This window comes from Nyctereutes procyonoides, unplaced genomic scaffold, assembly GCF_905146905.1.
Source record: "Nyctereutes procyonoides isolate TBG_1078 unplaced genomic scaffold, NYPRO_anot_genome, whole genome shotgun sequence".
NCBI classification, from domain to species: Eukaryota; Metazoa; Chordata; class Mammalia; order Carnivora; family Canidae; genus Nyctereutes; species Nyctereutes procyonoides.
Window position 1 is genome coordinate 66667752 of NW_026575125.1, and position 22624 is coordinate 66690375.

Sequence of the window (22624 nt, forward strand, 5' to 3'; positions counted from 1 at the left end):
ATGTTGGAGTTTAATGGAGTAAGGATAGAGGCCAAACACAACATAGTCCTGCATTTTATTCGACTCTGTGATCATTTAGTACTGTAATGGGAATCCAGTACAGCTGTCAATTCTCAATTTTTATAATTAACTCAGGAAAGTATGCAACCCTATATCTTATTTCCTAAGCAGAAATGGTATAGCGAATTATTTTTTATATTAAAAAAAAGTATGAGAGTTATTTCTGCCTAGGTGATTACCTCCTGCTTTGATTTTGGGATCAGCAGTCTAAAATTAATATTTTTTATAATAAATTTATTTTTTTATTGGTGTTCAATTTACCAACATACAGAATAACACCCAGTGCTCATCCCATCGAGTGCCCCCCTCACTGCCCGTCACCCATTCACCCCCACCCCCCGGCCTCCTCCCCTTCCAGCACCCCTAGTTCCTTTCCCAGAGTTAGAAATCTTTATGTTCTGTCTCCCTTTCTGATATTTCCTACCCATTTCTTCTCCCTTCCCTTCTATTCCCTTTCACTATTATTTATATTCCCCAAATGTATGAGAACATATAATGTTAAGATAATAAAGCAAAGTTTTAAAATAAAAATATGAAAAACATTTTTTTTTTTTTTTTTAAAGAATCTTGGCACAGAGGGAGCGGGAAGTGGGAAGTTACTTATCAGGGTTCCGGGTTTCCTCACGCCCCGCCCGCCCAACCACAGGCTAAATGGTTTTCGTCCTTGGGTCGGTTTGTCCTGCGAAGAGCAATCCACGTCCACGGTCCCCGCTCTGCCCGCCCGCTGCGCATCTGCCCTTCTCCTCTGACTCCGCCCCGCATCTGTCCGGAACCGCCTCCCGCCTGAGCTGACCCAGTGCGTGTCTGCCAGTCAGTCCCTCCGGACCTGCCGCGAGTCTCAGACTGCCGAAATTACCGCGCGTCTCTCGGTCCGTACCCGGTGGGCATCTGGGGTATCTGGGCGGTCTCCCGTCCCCAGCGCGTGTGTCTGTCTGTCTGTTTCTCTGTCTGATCCGCCGTCTGCAGCCTGCCTTCCGGCCCCAGCGCACCAAGTGTTTAGTCTGCCCTTTCGCTGACGCTGAGTGTGTTTAGCGGCCTTAGTTAGCTGCGAGCCCGCCTGAGACCGGCCGAGCAGCCGGCGGAGGAATACACGGTTGGCCCCTGCCCATGTTAATAGAATTTTAAGCCAACAGGAGGTCGAGGCCTATGTTAATGCAGAAAACAGGTCTCCAGGCCTCTGTCGGCAATGCTGGATGTGGGGTGCCAGCCAGCTGCTTGATGATTTCTTACAATTAAATGGGGAACAGGAAATTTCTTTACTACTGGCTTTCGAAACAGATTTTAAATCTTAAATTAGAAGTTCCCTTAGGTAGAACAGATTTGTTATTGGGATGCATTTTTGTCTGATGTGTTTGTTCTGAGCCTGCTGACCAGCTGTTTCTGAACTTCATTTTCTCAGAGCTTCCTTCTCCTTGGCTTTCTTCTGTTTGTGAACAGCTGCTTGGCCCATAGCTTAGAGAAATCGGCCTTTTTTCTCTCCCAAGAGAGCCACCTCCCTGTACTCAGAAAGATGGGAAGTGGAGAGCCTAACCCTGCTGGCAAGAAAAAGAAGTACCTAAAGGCTGCCCTGTACGTGGGTGACTTGGACCCAGATGTCACGGAGGACATGCTATATAAAAAGTTCAGGCCTGCTGGCCCTCTGCGCTTCACCCGAATCTGCCGTGACCCAGTGACCCGCAGTCCCCTGGGCTATGGCTATGTTAACTTTCGCTTTCCTGCAGATGCTGAGTGGGCCCTGAATACCATGAATTTTGATTTGATTAATGGCAAACCTTTCCGCCTCATGTGGTCTCAGCCAGATGACCGCTTAAGAAAGTCTGGAGTTGGAAATATATTCATTAAAAACCTGGACAAATCCATAGACAATAGGGCCCTTTTTTATTTATTTTCTGCTTTTGGGAACATTCTTTCCTGCAAAGTCGTATGCGATGACAATGGCTCCAAGGGTTATGCCTATGTGCACTTTGACAGCCTGGCTGCTGCCAATAGAGCCATCTGGCACATGAATGGAGTGCGGCTTAACAATCGCCAGGTGTATGTTGGCAGATTCAAATTCCCAGAAGAGCGAGCAGCTGAAGTCAGAACCAGGGATAGAGCAACTTTCACCAATGTTTTTGTTAAAAACTTTGGAGATGACATGGATGATGAAAAACTGAAGGAAATATTTAGTGGATATGGGCCAACTGAGAGTGTTAAGGTAATAAGAGATGCCAGTGGGAAATCAAAGGGCTTTGGCTTTGTGAGGTATGAGACACACGAGGCTGCCCAAAAGGCTGTGTTAGACCTGCATGGAAAGTCCATCAATGGGAAAGTTCTATATGTAGGGCGAGCACAGAAGAAAATTGAACGATTGGCTGAGTTAAGACGAAGATTTGAACGGCTGAGATTAAAAGAAAAAAGTCGGCCTCCTGGGGTGCCTATTTATATTAAGAACCTGGATGAGACCATCGATGATGAAAAACTGAAGGAGGAATTTTCTTCCTTTGGATCAATTAGCCGGGCCAAAGTGATGGTGGAAGTAGGGCAAAGCAAAGGGTTTGGTGTTGTCTGCTTCTCCTCTTTTGAAGATGCTACAAAAGCAGTGGATGAGATGAATGGTCGCACAGTGGGCTCCAAGCCCCTGCACGTCACCCTGGGCCAGGCCAGGTGCAGGTGGTGAGAATAAGAATGCTCAATTTGTTTCATCCTTAAGCTGGTGCCTACTTAGTTTGGGCTATTTTGTGATAAGAGGTTATTTTATGCCAGTTTTTTTTAAGTGAATATTTTCTTTTGAGAAAACAAACTAGAAAACTTTGTTCATTTTAGTGAAGAACATAATTTCTAATTGTGAAACTGTCATTTTGTACTATTTTTTGATAAAATATCCTTAGGAATATGTAGAATAAAATTCATCCCTCCACATACCTCCCCCCCCCCAAATCAGTCCAGGTAAGGTAATTGAGTAGAGTTCCTTATTTCAATTATAATACTAAATGTAATTGCTTCAATGAAAATATTCTCAAAATGGACCTGATTTCTGAATGTATCACACAGAAAACTTCTAATTTGCTTTGTGAGAAATCAATATAGCAGGGGAAAATGTATGCGATCCAATTAACATTTGTGCATAATTTTACTTTATTATTTAAAATGAATGTTATTTTAAGGAAATGTGAGTTTCTTTATTTATACATTTTTTCCCCTTTACTAACATATTGTGGGCATACCACAAAGTTGACAGTGGCTTTGACTAAGTGTTGGAAGTTTTCTTAACTTCATGCCCAGAGAAATAAACATATTGGTGTTTTCTCAATCAGTACCTTAGGAAATTAACACTTTAAGCATTATTAAAAAGATGAGTTTCATCTTAAAGATATTTCCTGAGAGATTTAATATATTAGGACAGTCCAAGGAGCATTCTTGCCACTCATTTTTCTAACTCCTTAGTAGTAGAGATGGGTCATGTTAAATTAATGAAAAAGATGAATAACTGCAGTGAATTGTCTTTACTTATAGATAATTTTAAAATCTTACCTCAGTCTCCATAAACTGTCAATATAAAGGATAAATCATCCATATAGTGATGTTGGAAAACTAATTTGAAGAATATCTTCTACTAAGCTTGTCATTATCTCTTGTAAATTTTTAATACATCCATGTGATAATATTCACATCTGTATCAAAATTAAGGAAAAGCTTGTCTCTCTTGATTAAATCACATGCTTCCATCTATTATATGAAAGCTATTAATTCAGTATGGTTCTCTTTATGTCTGGCTGCTTGGAAGTTGTGACAAAATGTTGTGTTCTATATTGCAGTTACATTATTTAGCCTGTAATTTCTAGATTACAAATTTTCCATATTTTACTTCTAGTCCCCACTTTTCCCCACCATCTACCTTCCATCCGTATTATACTTAGTTTTATGTTTTCTTTAGGTTGCCTCTCATTTAATATGTGTTTGTTCAAATCCTTTTTGGAAGTAGAGAAATAATTATTTAATTTATGTAAAATGTCAATAATTACTTTTTAAAATACGATTTTTTCATATCACAGATCCAACCATAGAAAATGTATTGTCTCTATTCTTAATTGGCTTTTATTATGTTATATAGAAATTTTAGATTACACACATAATTCAATATAAATAAATAATTTTGTTAATGCTTTTGTTAGCTATTTGCCCATAAAATAATGAGAAAAAGCTGTTTTGGTGTAATTGTGTACCTACAAATTACACTTATATTCATTATAAAATATTTTCAAATGGAAATCACTGTTTTTATTGATCATATACATAATACATGATCATTGCTTTAAAAAAATGTACACAATGCAGACATTTATAAAAAAGCAAAATTCCCACAGTTCAGAGATCACCACTATTAATGTTTTCTGTGTGTACATATACTCCCATGCCTTTTCTCCTCTGTATACACACACTGTTTTACAAACAAATAAAACACTTATGTACTGTGTTTTGTTAAATTTTAAACTAAAACATAATCATTTTTTGTATTTATGTCAATAAATATCAATCTGTATCATCATTTTAGTGACTGCACAGTATTCTATTGTGTGGATGTACTATAGATTATATAAGTAATGCATTATCGAATAAGACTTATATGCTTTACAATGTTTTCTACATCTGTAAACAATGCTGTGATGGCTTAAAACAGTATGAGTTATAGGAGCTTGAGAAAAAGTATATACAGCATGTAAAAGCTTAAGTCTACTAGAAAAATTAAAATGCACATTATATTGATATATGTGTCAAAATTCTGAAAAAATCATTCAAGATATATCCTTTACTGAAACTCACAAAAGTAAAAGTAAACACTATTTTTTCGTATTTTCTGATCCCACTTGTTTTATAGCATTATCATTAAAATATATGAAAACAATGCAAACTGCAATAAATGTGAAATAGTTACTTTGGTAACTATTTACTATATGCACTTTCTATTCCTTTTTACACATTACCAGTTTTTATTTAAATTTATAAACTTGAAGTGTTAGTGTTAAAACATTTACAAATGTTTTGATTCAGTATAAATCATGAAAAATTACTAGAAGGTAAAATCTTCAAGTATAATCATTCAATACATTTTGGGAAATTATTTAAGTATTTAAATAATTACTATTTTCAAAAAGTTAGCCAGTATAAAGAAGTAATTAAAATATGCCCAGGTACAGATAAAACATACATGTTAGGACACTGAAAAATAGTTTAAAAACTCTAAATTTAGTTGGTAAAAAGGAGAAAAAGATAAAGGAAAGATAATCTCTATTTGAACACAAACACTTAGGCAGCTTTCCAATCTCATTCTTTTTGTTTTTAACTACATTTAATAGACTAAATTAAAGCTTCCAAGGGTGAACAAGACAACTAAACAGCTTAAATTGGTGAAAAGGCATTAAAAATAGGATATTGTTCATTTCCTAGCACAAGATAATAATTTTTTTAGATTTTATTTATTTATTCATGAGGCACACAGAAAGAGAGAGGCAGACATAGGCAGAGGGAGAAGCAGGCTCCATGCAGGGAGCCCGATGTGGGACTCGATCTCGGGACTCCAGGATCACATGGTGGGCCAAAGGCAGGTGCTCAACTGCTGAGCCACCCAGGCGTCCCTAGAACAAGATAATTAGTAAAAATTAATAAACAATACTATCAGTGGTTATGGTAAACTTAAGAATGGACTGTTTAACACAAGTTTTGTTTGTTGTTCTTCCTTTTTTTTCTAGCTTTTCAAAAAAAGTCACTGTACAAACTTCAAATATGCCCAGGGAGAAGAAAATTAAGGATATTGCTTTGTGGGTTGCCTGGGTGGAGCAGTAGCTTGAGTATCCAACTCCTGGTTTTGGCTCAAGTCATGATCTCAGGATCCTGGGATAGAACCCTGCCCTGGGCTCTGTGCTCAGGGCAGAGTCTGCTTAACTTTCTCTCTCCCTCTTCATTCCCCCCCCCTGCTCTCTCTCTCTTTCTTTCTCTCTTTAAAATAAATACATCTTAAAAAAAGAATGTTGCTTTGCTATTGTAAACCATCATATTAAAGGTTGTTTTGGTGAGACTTTTCTGTACAGAAAACTTCATACATACTGATGCCTTTTGGGTTGTATCTGTGGTTAAGGGGGAAAGTAAAATGTTACATGTGCAAGATATTTTCAGAACAAGAGAAAAATAACTAATAATAACTATGTCTTTAAGGGAATATTCAAGAATGGTGTGAATACCATCCTACCTATAAAGAGATGGATGAACTTAAGGGAATATTTAGAAATGTATGAATAAATGACTGAGTATAGATGATACATGCATTCCCAGCACCTACAGTAATATCAAAAATACAATTGGCATCCCATGATTACCTGTTGAATTATCCTTCCATTTGTTTGGGTTTCAATTCTCTTCTCAGAATTTCACAAGAGAAATGAATTATTATAGAATAAACTGTTTTTATTAAATTTCATCCCATGAAGAAACAATTGAGATCTGATTCGTTACGTAGATTGGGACTTCTAATATAGTGTTACTGGTGACATAGACTAGTGTTTATACCATTAAGTTGTTATCAATACTTTTTTACTTATCATTTCTTTTTCATTATTGTTCAACAATTGATTGATGAGTTTATCTTATAGCTTCCAGTAATCGGCATAACTCAAAAGAAAATCTATTGGTAGAGAAACAGTTTTTGAATCAATTAATGGGATGTTGCTTCAAGACCAAAACTATTCCACAAAGCCTTGCTCCTATATTAAATCAATTGATCACAATAATCCCTGAAAGACTAATGCATATGTATGTGAAATTAATTCTTTCTTACATATTTTAGGATGTTACTTTCCATGAAGTATGACTTAACAAATGGTTTCTTGGAGCTTCAAGAGAGTTAATGTATTCCACTTGGCTCCAAAGGATCAGGGTCGGTAGTTAGAAACAATCTAGCTACCATTGGAAATCTGAGAAAACCTAACTCAATGTACAAATGTTGAAAATATAATTACTATGAAACTTAAAAAAAAAAAGCTAACCTCATGTACTTTCACCCTCAAAAGTCAGTCTAATTTAAAAGATTTCCCATTTGGCAATCAAAAATGATCAGTGCTTTCATTCAATTTTTCAACAAAAGTTTGCAGTCTTTTTATTTTATTTAATTAAAAAATAGTTCTTTAGAGAGACTTGCAAGAAAAGAGATGAGTGATGATGTTATATGTCACGGCTGTCTCAGAGTAAATTAGTTTCTTTGTTTTAGAACCAGTAAGGGGAATATCAGATGTTGGCATCTTCTGCATAAAAATAAGCCTTCTATAATGTAAAATAAATAATTTTACAAGTTTTGAGATTGATTTAAAACGTCCAAAAGTGTAAATTACATTTTTGGAAAATCAAGAACTTTTTAAATCAATATTTAGGATCATTTAAAAATTAATTTTAAGCAAATTTAAAGAAGATGGCAAATGACTCCTTTTTTAAGTAAAATTGACATACCAATTATATTAGTTTCAGGTGCACAACATTGATTCAACAATTTTGTACATTACTCAGTGCTCACCATGGTAAGTGCAGTCACCATCTGTCATGGAACAATGTTATTACAATATTATTGACTATATTCCCTATGCTGTACTTTTCATCTTCAGGACTTACTTTATAACTGGCAGTTTGTAGCTCTTAATCCCCTTCATCTATTTACCCATATCCCCTCTGGCAACCACCAGTTAGTTCTCTGTATTTAATAGTGCATTTGTTTTTTTATTTGTTTGGGTTTTTTTTATAGATTCCACAGATAAGTGAAATCATATGGTATTTGTCTGATTTACTTCACTTAGTGTAATACTCTCTAGGTTCATGCCTTTTGTTGCAAAAGGCAAGGTCTCGTTATTTTTATGACTGAGTAATATTCTGTTGTGTATATATACCACATCTTTATCCATTCATATATTGATGGACACCTGGGTTGCTTCCATATCTTGGGTATTATAAATAATGCTGAAATAAATATAGAGTGCATTTATCTTTTGGAACTAGCATTTTCATTTTCTTTGGGTGCAAATAACTCTTATTTTTTTGTTTCAAGTTTTTATTTAAATTCCAGTTATTTAACATATAGTGTAATTTTAGTTTCAGAGAGAATTTAGTGATTCATCACACACATATAATACCCAGTGCTCATCAAAGCAAGTGCCCTCCTTAATACCCAACACCCATTTAACCCATCTCACTGCTCATCTCCCTTCCAGCTACCCACAGTTTGTTCTCTATAGTTAAGAGTCTGTTGTGTGGTTTGATTCTCTTTTTTCCTCTTATGTTCATCTGTTTTGTTTCTTAAGTTCCACATGTGAGTTAAATCATATGGTAGTTGTCTTTCTCTGGCTTATTTCACTTAGCATAATACTTTCTAGCACCACCTACATCATTGAAAATGGCAAGATTTCATTGATTTTGATGGCTGAGTAATATTCCATTGTATGTATATATAACACTTCTTCTTTATCCATTCATTACTTGATGGACATTTGGGCTCTTTCCATAACTTGGTTATTGTTGATAATGCTGCTATAAACATTACACATTACGTACATGTGTCCCTTCAAATCAGTATTTTTGTATCCTTGGGTAAATACCTACTAGTGCAATTGCTAGATCATAGAGTAGTTCCATTTTTAACTTTTTGAGGAAACTCCATACTGTTTTCTAGTGTCTGCACGAGTTTGCATTCCTACTAAAGTGTAAGAGGGTTCCCCTTTCTCCACATTCTTGCCAACATCTGTTATTTCCTTTGTTTTAAATCACCTTTCTGAGGATTTGGGGCAGACTACGTCCCTGAATAGAACAAACAGAATTTGCAAGCTTTTCTTCTCCAGTGCTTTAGGAAATAGAAAATATATCCCTAATTGATTTTATTGCAGAGAAATATCATATGTTAGTTTCCCTAAATAAAGGAGTAAATAGATACTTTTTGTGATGAAGGGAAGATTTATTATATTATGGTAGGAATAATGACAAAGTAATGAAAGTCAAGATGATGAATACATTTCTCTATTCATTAAAGATTTTTTTAATATATGAGGCTTGTAAATTTAACAAAGAACAATTTAAAGAGGGACATACATAAATAAAGAGTAATTTAAATGTTATAAACATTTAAGAGTAAAGGCAGGAAATATCTGCCTAGCTTGATATCTATTTTAAGGTGAAGCATCATGAATAGTTTTCATTTAGTTTCTATGGTTCCTTTTTTTAAAGATTTGTTTATTTATTTGTTTATTTTAGAGAGAGAGACAGAGAGAATACAATTGTGAAGGGCAGAAGGAGAGGAAGAGAATCTCAATCAGACTCTGAGCTGAGTGTGGAGCCCCATGGGGACTCAGTCTCATGACCCTGAGATCATGACCTGAGCCAAAACCAAGAGTTAGATGCTTAATCAACTGTGCCACCCAAGTGTCCCTGTATGATTATTCTTAACATTGATTTGACTACTAAAGTAATAGTAACCCTTAGGAACATTTCATTTGTAAGTGAATATCTTTAAAAAAATCATCAGTGCTAATCGGCTTCTCTCTATTCTCTCACCTCCATTACCTACTCTTAACTTCATCCTTTACAGAACACAGAAGATTTTATAAGGCATTTTTAGTTTACATACTTTGTCTAAACATTACCTCAAAAATGTCTAATAGATGTGTGTGCATGTGATATTGTACCACTTGATTGAAACAAAATTTCAGGACTTGAATGTAAGCCACAGTAGATGGTAGGACATGTACTGTTTATATATGGATTAATGTATCTAGGTGAAGATATTCTTTTTTAAAGAAATGTAAATATCAAAATGATCCTAATTAAACCAACATCAAAGCTATGGGCTCTGTTTGGAATTGTCATTTCATAATGTATACATGATCTAGATCATCTGAGTACCAAAGACTGGGTAATACAACTAGAACTATATATTGCTAATGTGGTAAAAATTTTGAGATCTGAAAGCAAAATTCCAAGCATAACAAGAAATAATGCTAAGGGACACAAACCAATTTTTCTGAAGTGGCAGTTTAGGAAATGAACATGAACTATATGAAGCCCTTAGTTGTTTTATGGAGACATATGACAATAATGTAAACTCTCAAAGAGCAAAAAGTATATAGGAAGATAAAGTTTTCTGAAACTTCTATTATATTTTAATATAAGTGAAATAAACTGTGATGATAGAAAAACAAGTATGGACTATTTCTCCTACTTTAGTCTCAAAAAAAACCAGTTTTATTCAGACAAAATTATTTTCTTAGGCCATTGGCTCATTTGGACTATTTTTTAATTTTTAGGACATGAGAGATGCATATTATGTAATCTATTTTAATGCTCAGGGATAAATATGTCTCCTAAAATATTCTGAGGTGAAATATAAACTGGAAAACAGTATCACAACTTTTCCTTAACAGCAAGTTTCATCATAGAAATCATTTAGGTTGCATTTTCCTATAAGTAATTGCGTGTTTCAAATTGTATCTCTAATCTGGGGCCAAGAATTTAGGGCTATAAGAATTGTGTTTTAATTCACTGGGATCATAATTTTTCTTTTCCTTTTTTAATTTTTTTTTTTAGATTTTTTTCCCCCAACTTTGGGACTTGAACTCACAACCTTGAGATCAAGAGTCTCACACTCCACCAACTGAGCCAGCCAGGCACCCCATGGGATCATACATTTTTAGAATATTATCTGGTAGAACTGTTTATCTTGCTTAATGTGTAAAGGCAATCTATCGGGTTTCTGAATGAAGTTGAAAATGTTAAGTACTTGGAACAATATAGAATTTGTCCTTAAAAAACAAATTTAAAGCTCATTGAATAACTAAGAACACTATATTAAATAATTTTAGTCAGTATTAGGAATTCGTGAATTAAAAGAGAATAATTTCAGATAAATTGAATACACATATTTTGATACACAAGCAATAAATTAATACTAATTAATACATTGTCTCCAGAGAGAGAATTTCGTAAAAAATATGCAAAAATATTGGACTCAAAAAGGCAAAAAAGACATGAAAATCCTTCACATCTACTCAGAGAGGGAAGCCATATTGCTCTGATGCACCATTAGTATAAACAAGAAAAAGCAATGAAAATATTGAGAATGTAGAGAAAAGAGGAAAGGTTTGGTTCTTAGAAATGGGAACTTGAGGCAACCTGCATAAACGTCATTAAGAGGAGTTAAGGCTTAATGCTTAAATTTGACTCAAAAGATAAATTATTTCTTCCTTTCTGATTTTCACATGTACTACCTAAAAGCTTCAGGACTTCTCAGAATTCTTATTAAGATATTCCAGCAATAAATTCTAACAATGACTCCGGAATGTTCTGTACTGTTTTGATTTTTTTAAAGCTCCTTATATTTTGTTGTTTGTACTCAAATGTCACAACATTTGGTCTTTCCCAGGTGCATTGGTAGATTTCTAAATTTACTATGAAACAAATTGTATGTCATTCTTATCAAAAATTCAAGATTTGCATGGTTTTGGGATGGGAAGTGCCACTAATTCCAGCAAAATTAAAATCTTGTGTTTATTTTTAATTCTTTTTAAAATCTTGTGTTTATAGGAAAATTGGATGGATGGATGGATGGATTTATGAATACATACATACGTAAACAATAATAAAGAGGGGGAATAAAAAAGGAGATAATAACAGTTGTATGGAACCCAGGAATAATAACACATCTATCTATCCCTATCATAGGGGTTCAAATTAAGAGTTACAGACCTCCTAGACCACAAACAATGTTTTGATACCCTAGCAGTGCTGTATTCCAAGGAAAAATGACTGCAAAAATGATGATAGGTGGAGAGAATTATAGGCAGATGTAGTTCCTGTGGCAAGCCATTCCAATGAGATCTTTACAATGGACTGATTTTTACCAGCATGACAGTGGTGAAGTATAGGCCAAAATGTAGCTCAAAGGCATATTGAAATTTGCTCAGTGCAAATTGGAATTCTGTGTTTTTAAAAATTTGTTTCAGAGTGTATAAGAATTACCTGGGATGTTTGTTTAAATTGAGATTCCTAGCACTCACCTTTGGCTTACTGAATTAAAATAGATGTAGCAGTGTGGTGAAAGGTAGGATGAAGATAGGGTGAAAAACAAAAATCTGCATTTTTCTCATAGCCTCTGGTTTATTCTTATGCACTCTTATAAAAATCTAGAGCAGGAGCCAGCAAACATTTTTTTCTGTTAAGGCCAGATGGATAGTAATTATTAGAGCCTTTGGGGGACAAAAAGAAGTAACATCAAGGATATCATGTGCATACTTATATAAAAAGAAAAAAACAAATTCCCACACATTTTAAAATGGACACAATTCAAAATATAATGATGAAAATATTCAAGAGCATTTTTTGGTAATATAATTCTAATGAAAAGAATTTAGGGGATTACATTTAGCCTAATTAAGGTTCAAAGTTGTGTTTTCAATCATCAAATCAATTGTAAGTATGTTCATCTATTAAAAGCCTTTTTTAGCTTGCAGGCCATATAAAAAAAGGTGGCATCCCAGATTTGTTCTGTGAGTTATAGTTTTTCAATTCCTGAACTAGAAACACTCATCTAGATAATTTGGCTTAGAAAGTATTTCCCAAGGTTAGCTACTTGGAATAAGCAAGATATAAAAACTTATTAACTGATATAATTCAGTAAAATAAGTTACAAATTAAGTTAAAGAAGTAAACAGTAATGACAATAGTCAAATCAAAAAAGTGCTAGAACATAGAACAAGTGGCTCATCTTTTCCCCAAATGTCTGGATAGGAAAAAACATCTAAACAAATGCTAGATGTTAAGTATCTGAAATGATCAGCCCATGAAAAGCATCCCATTTTAGTAAGAAAAATGTTATATACATAAACAATGTGTGAATGTATATATTGTGTTCATATTTGTGTGTGTGTATGTGTGTGTGCGTGTGTGTGTGTGTGTGTAAAGACTATACAGTTACATCAAAACATTTTCAGTGTTTGAGTGTCTGCCTTTGGCTCAGGGCGTGATCCCTGTGTCTTAGGGTCTAGTCCTGCATCAGGCTCCCTACAGGGAGCCTGCTTCTCCCTCTGCCTATGTCCTTGCCTCTCTTTCTGCTCCCCTCATGAATAAATAAATAAAATCTTTAAAAAAAAAAAAGAAAAGAAGCAATTTTCTTTGTTAATAAAATTAGAAGTGATTTTTGTGGATCTTTTCATTATTTATATTTTCTAAATAGTTTATAACTAAAGTAGAATATCTTTAATAAAGGAAAACTATTTAAACTATTATTACAAAAATTTTATAATAACTAAACTCAATCTCCTTACGCTCTAACTCTGTTCCTCCTTGTATCTTCTTCATCTCAGTAAGTAGCAGCTCTTTCCTTGGTGTTTTTTTTTGGCCAAATACCTTGGAGTAATTCTTAACTCTCTTCTTTTTCTCACATCCCACATTCAATATGTCAGGAAATTATGATGGATAAGTCTTGAAAATATACTCAAAATCTTATGCCTTAACACTTTTTTATTGCCAATGGCTTAGTCTGAATAACCATCATCTCCCACATAGATTATTTCATCAATCTCCTAACAGATCTTCCTGCTCTTATCCATTTCTTACTATATTCTCCACAAAACTGATTGAGTGAGGGATGCCTAGGTGGCTCAGTGATTGAGCATCTGCCTTTGGCTCAGGGCATGATTCTGGGGTCCTGGAATCGAGTCCCACATCGGCCTCCCTGCATGGAGCCAGCTTCTACCTCTGCCTGTGCCTCTGCCTCTCTCTCTGTATGTCTTTCATGAATAAATAAATAAAATATTTTTAAAAAACTGATTGAGTGATTCCTTATAAATATAAATTGGATTATGTAACTTCCTTGCTCTCAATGTCCAATGGCCATTCCTCTTACACTCAGTGAAGTTCAAACTTCTTACCAAGACCTTACCTTGCTGTTGAAATATCTTATTCTTCTTCCCCTCTCTCACATCTCTACCACTCACCGTCACTTCAGTATTCTTAGAAATATCAAGCTCATTCCTATGTCAGTTCATTTGTTCTTGCTCCGTCCCTTCACCTGGAGCTCTCTATCCAGATATTTGCAAAGCTTATTCTATCAATTTATTCAAGTATCAATTAAAATAGCACAAATAAAAAGCACTATAAGAAAGGCCTTTTCTCACCCCTCTGTATATAATTGTGAAACCCACCTCCTTCCTTAAGTCTTTATTCCTCTTGCTTAACCTACTTTATTTTTTCTTCACAGCATGTAAAAATATATAATATGTTTATTCCATTGTTGTTTCTCACCCCACTTCCACTAAAGGCATTACAATGCCTAAAAGAGTGACCGATATGTAATGACAGTAAACAAATATTTGTTTAATAAATGAACTGCATGACTTGATAGAATGGTACATGATAAGAAATAGTGATGATTATATCATAAAGAAGAATGCATTTTGCTAATAACCAAGCAACAGCAACATGAAAACCGTTCCCCAGAGTTCAAAAAAAGTAATGGAAAGAAATTCAACAAAATATTTATAGTACACTTGAGGCTATCTGAAAATTGGAACAATGTGGTCTTTTTTTAACTTTTTTATTTTTTGGATATTACAAATTTTATTTAATGAGTAGATATGGTTCTATAGTGGATAAAATTGGTGAACTTTAAAAATTCTTTAAATATAATGGAATAAATAAAAAAGCTCAATAACTTTGTCTAGATTAATATTTTATTCTTATATTTCTTTTAGCCAAGTGAAAATTGAAAAGCAACTAGAAATGGAAATATCCACACCAATTATGATAGATCAACGGTTATAATTTTTTATTCTGTGTAAGGAAATCACACAAATCAATACAAGAGCATGTGGGCAAAAGTAGTTTTGGAGAAAATATACAGATCATTTTAAAAGAAAAAGGCAACTAACAATTGTACAGCAAAGATGACAATATACAAGGTAACTATTAAGAAATGCAAATTTACTGAGATACCATTTTCACATATCAAATTAGTAACACTGAAAAAATAAGTCAATGTTAGTGAGGTTACAGTTAAAACGAGCATTCTCAATTATTGCTAATCAAGGTTTAATTTTATCAAGCTTTTTAAAAACTATTTTGGAAATTTGCTTTTGAGCAAGTGATTACCATTCTAAAACTCCTGTATGTACAGTTCCTCCTTTAGGCTGGAAAATTTTATTTTCAATCCCTCATTAAAGATCTCTGGCGTAATTTCCACGTCTCATCATTCTCCTAGAGCAAAGAGAACACCCCAATTTTATACCACAACAAAATCTCCAAGAAAAATTTCCTTTATGTTAGCAAGTTTAACTATTGTATGCTAGAAAAGCTCACTTTTCTTCAAATATGCCCTTCTCTTATTTGCTTTTCTCACATAGCTACATCTACAACAGAGGTGAGATCATAGAAGGTGTGCAGTACCTATTTGTTAACTGAGCTATTGAAAACACACATACTGTTTCTATTATTATTATTATTATTATTATTATTATTATTAGAAATGGAGGGGGCAGCCCCTGTGGCCCAGTGGTTTAGTGCCGCCTTCAGCCGGGGTGTGATCTTGGGGACCCAGGATCGAGTCCCACGTCGGGCTTCCTGCATGGAGCCTGCTTCTCTCTCTGCCTGTCTCTGCCTCTGTCTCTCTCTCTCTCTCTCTCTCTCTCTGTGTGTGTGTCTGTCTGTCATGAATAAATAAATAAAATCTAAAAAAAAAAAGAATGGAGGATAATATCCAGAAAAGAGGGAGAGAGTCAAATGAAATTATCATCCACCAACCTAGAATTCATAGCTTTACTTTGATCTTAAACTTTCTTCTATGTTGGCAACCAAATTATACCAAATATCTATTTGTTTATTTAGGCCAAATAATCATGTTTGTGCACACATGCATGTGGGTGTGTGTATGGCTGTGTGGGTGTGTGTATATTTATATGTGTTTGTGTTTGGGAAGAGGGAGGATTATCACAGTTGTCTAGTGAAAGTTAGTGCAACACTTGAACCAGTTATAGGAGTAGGGATAATTACCAATATTTTCTGACTTCCTTATATAGCTTCAGCATTTACCAACATATATCCGCAAATGAAAAGAAGTGAAAAATTAAAGGCTTTACCAAATTAAGTGTATTTGGAACAGAATAGAAGTGTCACGGAAAAACCATTATTGAAAGAAATAGTTTGTTTTCACACAATATGAAAGGAAACATATTTTATATAATCTGTCTCAAAAATCAAATAGCATAAAGACACTTGAGAATAATGCTAATGTAGATGTTAGTCTCAATAGGTATCTACAGTTACTTCTAAAATGAATTGTTTAACCAACAGAGCAACTACTCATAGTACAACATGTACTGAATCTATTTATAGGAATGGCAAAAACTGAGAAAAAAGTTATATTTGCTGCAAATTAAGCGTAATACTTTGGCAATTACTTTTAATCTATCTAAAGGAAAGTTTAGTAGTTAAGTAACAGGACACATCATTTTTCTTTTCTTTCATCTGTATATGTCTATTTCTAAACTATATTCTCTCAAAATTTTTAAAGATTTTATTTATATATTCCCTATTCTCAAATTTTTATTAGTGATAGGGAAAATCACTTCAGTAAATGTAAACTACTGGCAATCTTTTCCCCCTTTAATTTTGAAAAGCATTGGGATGCTTTCAGCTCAGGGCATGATCCCAGAGTCCTGAGATGGAGTCCCACATCGGGTTCCCTGCATGGAGCCTACTTCTCCTGCCTCTGTCTATGTGTCTGCCTCTCTCTCTCTCTGTATCTCTCGTGAATAAAGTCTTAATTTTTTTTTTTGAAAAGCACATCTCCAAGTTTCCTTTTATATTTAAAAAATTAAATATAATGCATTTTTTAATCACTAACCATGATAGCATGTATGTAGTCTTGCCCTGTAGATCATTCATTCTCTCTTGATAGTGTGTTTGACAACAAACACAGTGTATAATTAAATTCAGATTTTTTGTTAAGTTGTAGCCTAGGATAAATCAATCACAGTGCTTTTAGCTCCTTGAACCATTTAAAACTACAATATCGTTTCTCTTATCTATTAGCAAAAACCTTGAGTCATTTAGAGGAAGGAGATAATTATCCTTCAGCAACTGAGGAATAGTATTCACAAAAATGTGAGTATGACCAATAATGCATGTATATTTTTTTCTCAAGTTTAAACCTACACCAGTAAACTTGAATCTATGTATTTTTGTCTTTGGTACATGCCAAATCATCTTCACTGTCCCAATATTAAGTATGGGCTAGAAAGTCCCACTATAAAATTACTCTCATAGGGAGATAAGGAACTATCTAAATAATTTGCATATGTACTCAAATCAAATGCTAAGTCTATATGCCCTTCTCAAAATTGTCATACTTTCAGAAATTAAAACTTTATACAGTGAGGTTTTTCTTTTCTTTCCCCTATCTTACAGTATTAGTGTTGGACAGATGATCAGAACAGAAATCCATCTGTGACTACAATTTCATCCTGAAGGAATTTCCAAGCCCTGCTCTTCTGAATACTTATATATCCCTATATATATCCTCCAGAACATTAAATCATTCTTGATGACTAAGGAAGCCTACCTAAGGTAGCCTGTTGTTACTATGTTGCTATATACCTATGTACATCCAAGAATATCTACATAGACCACATTAGTGTATTCTATGAAAATGCACCAATATAAAGGACAAACATGATATGGTCTCATTCGTTTGGGGAATATAAAAAACAGTGAAAGGGAATAAAGGGGAAAGGAGAAAAAATGAGTGGGAAATATCAGGGAGGGAGACAGAACATGAGAGACTCCTAACTCTGGGAAACGAACTAAGGGTGGTGGAAGGGGAGGTGGGCAGGGGGTGGGGGTGACTGGGTGACAGGCACTGAGGGGGGCACTTGATGGGATGAGCACTGGGTGTTATTCTATATGTTGGAAAATTGAACACCAATAAAAAATAAATTCATATTTAAAAAGAAGCCAAATTCTGTTTGAAAAGATTCAGTATTATATAAAATTAAGAAAATTTAACATACACAAGTAAAACTGAGGCTAATTCAAAACAGTAAAAATAAAGTTAGTAGTAAAAATACTTCAGAGTTAGTAAAGAGTCCATCAATAATGAAACAAGTTATGGAAATGTCTGGGTGGCTCAGTGGTTGAGCATCTGGCTTTGGCTCAGGGTGTGATCCCCGGGTCCTGGGATCCAGTCCCACATCAGGCTCCCCTCGAGGAGCTTGCTTCTGCCTTTGCCTATGTCTTTGCCCCTCTCTCTGTGTGCCTTTCATGAATAAATAAACTCTTTTCTTAAAAAAAAGTAATGAAATAAGCCATGGACTTGATGCTATCACACAAACTATTTCCATAACCTAATTATTTTGGAACTCACTGTTTTCCCAGTTAATATTAATCTTTTTAAAGATGTCTTTAATTGTTTTTAGTTGTTAGTTGTTTTAGTTGTTTTTAGTTTTTTAATTCTAAGTCAATTTTATCAGAAGTCAAGAATGCTATTATAACCATTTATATCTGACAGTGTACCATTTGTTTTAGATAGTTTAGTAAAGCATAAATAAATACATATATTATATATATATAATAAATAATAGCTAAAAATGACTAGAAATAAATAAAACTATTATGTACAGAAGATATAATTTTGCAGACTGTAAATTCAAGTAAATCTTCAAATAAACTATTAAGATAAGGGTACCTGTGTGGCTCAGTCAGTTAAGTGCAGAATTCCTCATTTTGGCTCAGGTCATGATCTCACGGTCTGAGATTGAGCCCCTCATGGGGCTTGCACTCATTGGGGAGACTGCTTGAGATTCTCTCTCCCTCTCCCACTGCCCCTCACTCCTGCTTATTCTCTCTTTCTCAAATAAATAAAATCTTTAAAAAGACTTATTAAGGGGCACCTGGGTGGTTCAGTTGGGTCCATATCTGCCTTCTCCTTGGGTCATGATCCCAGGTTCCTGGGATGAGTCCCACTTCTGGCTCCCTGATCAGTGGAGTGTCTGCTTCTCCTTCTCTTCCATCTCCCCCTACCTCTTCTTGTGCTTTTTCTCTCTCAAATAAATAAAATCTGAAAACTATTAGGATAAAAACTAGATTTCTGATATGTACTGGATACAAGTTTAATATAAAATTATTGTCTTTTCTATATGCAAACAAAAATATGAACTTAAAAGTGTATCATTTTATATAGTCCAAAAACATCTAAGTAGAAAACAACCAACAGAATATTAGAGAAAAATTAGAATAATTCAACATGCATTATTAAAGAAGATATAAATAAATGAGAGATGTACAATATTCACAGATTAGAAGGCCTAATATTCAAAGAAATTATCTATACAAATTTGATTTATAGGTTAAATATGATCACAAATTCCCAATATATTTTTTTTAGATTTTGTTTCTTTACTCATGAGAGACACACAGAGAGAGGCAGAGACATAAGCACAGGGAGGAGAAGCAGGCTCTCCTGCAGGGAGCCAGGTGGGGACCTGATCCCATGACCCCAGGATCAGGACCTGAGCCAAAGGCAGGCACTCAACCACTGAGCTACCCAGGTGACCTCCACAAATTTTTCTTAAGTAGAACTGGGTGAGCTGATTTTAAAATTTGTATGGGAAAAGTGGTTATGCAAGGGCTGCTGCACAGCTAGCAGAGCTGTGGTCCTAAGGCAGCACAACGTGCTCCGAGCTTTCTCCCTTACCTTGCCCACCAGTCTGAGGCCCCCAGCCCAGCCTGTGTCACCCTCAGAAACAGCACTGAGAGCAGCCTCAGTATCAGTGCCATGGCTGGTAGAAAGCCTACACGGACAACCTCACAGCAGTCAGGACCTGTCAGAACAAGGCCATTGTGAGCTATAAGAACTGGACCTCAATCTGGGCCGTAGTCCCTGAGAAAACCTTCACCAACATCACACCAGCAGAGGTTGGTGCCCTGGTTGGCAAAGACCAGGCAAGTTTTTTAATGAATAGGCTAACACTTGGAGGCTACATTTGTTTTGTTATCCAGGTCTCACTACTACAGGATGGTGTATTTACCATAGATCTTCATATCAAGAGTACCGGTAGAGCGTCCACCATCAGCATCGCTGTCACCATGACTATCAAGATGCTAGTCCTGCTAATGGGCAAAGAAAGTGTCCCTGGTGGTATGTACAACGAGAAATGATATGGAATGTCTTCCCACGTGCAGCATTCCCAGTACTGACGTCATCACTTCCTTACCCCACACCTCCCCACTACTTTTGCACCCCTCTCCTTCTTATACACACACACACCATTTTTAGGGGGTCATTCCCCACACCCCTTATAAATGCCGAAACCACATGGACTAGGGGTTGGGACCGGCTGGCTGGACACATGCCCCTACCCATACCACTCATGTGTGTGGCTGGAATTTTTTTTTTGTTTTGGGGGTTCTTTCTCAGAATAATAATAAAAAAATTCTAACAAGAACAACAACAAAAATTTGTATAGAAATTCAAAGGGTCAAGGATAGTCATGATAAAGTTGAAAAAAGAATATGGTGGGAGAAATAGCTTTATCAGATGCCAAAACACCATAAAGTGGAAATCAAGACTAAAATAAATTTGTAATAATTAAAAACACTGAGTTAATTCATGGAAACTAATGAGAATGAAGGTACAACCATTCAAAATCTTTGGAATACAGCAAAAGCAGTCCTCAGGGGGAAATACATCGTACTACAAGCAGCCATCCAAAAACTGGAAAGAACCCAAATACAAAAGCTAACCTTGCACCTAAAGGAACTAGAGAAAAAACAGCAAATAGATCCTAACCCAGCAGAAGAAAAGAGTGAGTTAAGATTCGAGCAGAACTCAATGAAATACAGACTAGAAGAAATGTGGAACAGATCAACAAAACCAGGAGTTGGTTCTTTGAAAGAATTAATAACATAGATAAACCATTAGCCAGCCTTACTAAAAAGAAGAGAGAGAAGACTCACATTAATAAAATTGTGAATGAGGAAGGAGAGATCACTACCAACACTAAGGAAATACAAACGATTTTAAAAACATATTATGAGGAGCTATACACCAATAAATTAGGCAATCTAGAAGAAATGGACTCATTTATGGAAAACCACAAAATACCAAAACTTGAACTGGAAGAAATAGAAAACCTGAACAGGCCAATAACCAGGGAGGAAATTGAAGCAGTCATCAAAAACCTCCCAAGACACAAATGTCCAGGGCCAGATGGCTTCCCTGGGGAATTCTATCAAACGTTTAAAGAAAAAACCATACCTATTCTACTAAAGCTGCTCGGAAAGACAAAAAGAGATGGAATACTTCCAAACTCGTTCTATGAGGCCAGCATCACCTTAATTCCAAAACCAGACAAAGACCCCACCAAAAAGGAGAATTATAGACAAATATCCCTGATGAACATGGATGGAAAAATTCTCAACAAGGTAATATCGGTGTCCATCGAAACATGAATGGATAAAGAAGATGTGGTTTATGTATACAATGGAATATTACTCAGCCATTAGAAATGACAAATACACACCATTTGCTTCAACATGAGAGGAACTGGAGAGTATTATGCTGAGTGAAATAAGTCAATCGGAGAAGGACAAACATTATATGTTCTCATTCATTTGGGAAATATAAATAATTGTGAAAGGGAATAGAAGGGAAGGGAGAAGAAATGGGTAGGAAATATCAGAAAGGGAGACAGAATATGAAGACTCCTAACTCTGGGAAACAAACTAGGGGTGGTGGAAGGGGAGGAGGAGGACGGGGGTTGGGGGAGAATGGGTGACGGGCACTGACGGGGGGCACTTGACGGGATGAGCACTGGGTGTTATTTAGTATGTTGGCAAATTGAGCACCAATAAAAAGTAAATTTATTGTTTTTTAAAAAAAGATAATAGCCAATAGGATACAATATATTAAGAAGATTATTCACCATGACCAAGTAGGATTTACTCCCGGGATGCAAGGCTGGTTCACCACTCTTAAAACAATTGTGATTCATCATATCAGCAAGAGAAAAAAGAAGAACTATAGGATCCTCTCAAAGATGCAGAGAAAGCATTTGACAAACTACAGCATACAACTCAGATCAAAACTCTTGAGAGTGTAGGGATAGAGGGAACATTCCGCAACATCTTAAAAGCCATCTACGAAAAGCCCACAGCAAATATTCTCAATGGGTAAACACTGGGAGCCTTTCCCCTGAGATCAGGAACAAGACAGGGATGTCCACTCTCACGATTGCTATTCAACATACTATTAGAAGTCCTAGCTCCAGCAATCAGACAACAAAAGAAATAAAAGGCATTTAAATTGGCAAAGAAGAAGTCAAACTCTCCCTCTTCACAGAAGACATGATACTGTACATAGACAACCCAAAAGCCTCCACTCCAAGATTGATAGAACTCATACAGCAATTCGGCAGTGTGGCAGGATAGAAAATCAATGCCCAGAACTCAGTGGCATTTCTATACACTAACAATGAGCCTGAAAAAAACAGAAATGAAGGAGTCAATCCCA

At 35.3% G+C, this 22624-nt stretch overlaps 1 protein-coding gene and 1 pseudogene across 3 annotated transcripts; both read left to right on the forward strand.

Moving 5' to 3' along the window:
• Positions 1 to 838: 838 nt before the first annotated feature.
• On the forward strand, positions 839 to 4872 carry PABPC5 (poly(A) binding protein cytoplasmic 5). Of its 3 annotated transcripts, none has more exons than XM_055338393.1 (2): positions 839 to 929; positions 1460 to 4872. In XM_055338393.1, exon 2 carries the CDS (start codon positions 1571 to 1573, stop codon positions 2717 to 2719), a length of 1149 nt encoding a protein of 382 aa, XP_055194368.1. In that variant the 5' UTR covers positions 839 to 929; positions 1460 to 1570; the 3' UTR covers positions 2720 to 4872. The 3 variants fall into 3 exon arrangements, with proteins under 3 accessions (XP_055194368.1, XP_055194369.1, XP_055194370.1); XM_055338394.1 differs by having other exon boundaries at positions 1498 to 4872; XM_055338395.1 differs by having other exon boundaries at positions 1547 to 4872.
• Positions 4873 to 15005: 10133 nt separating this feature from the next.
• Positions 15006 to 20310, forward strand: LOC129517973 (profilin-1-like; annotated as a pseudogene).
• The last annotated feature ends 2314 nt before the right edge of the window (positions 20311 to 22624 follow it).

Excerpts from the sequence above, each read along its gene's own strand:
- PABPC5 (XM_055338393.1), top strand. The coding sequence starts at position 1,571 with ATGGGAAGTGGAGAGCCTAACCCTGCTGGCAAGAAAAAGAAGTACCTA.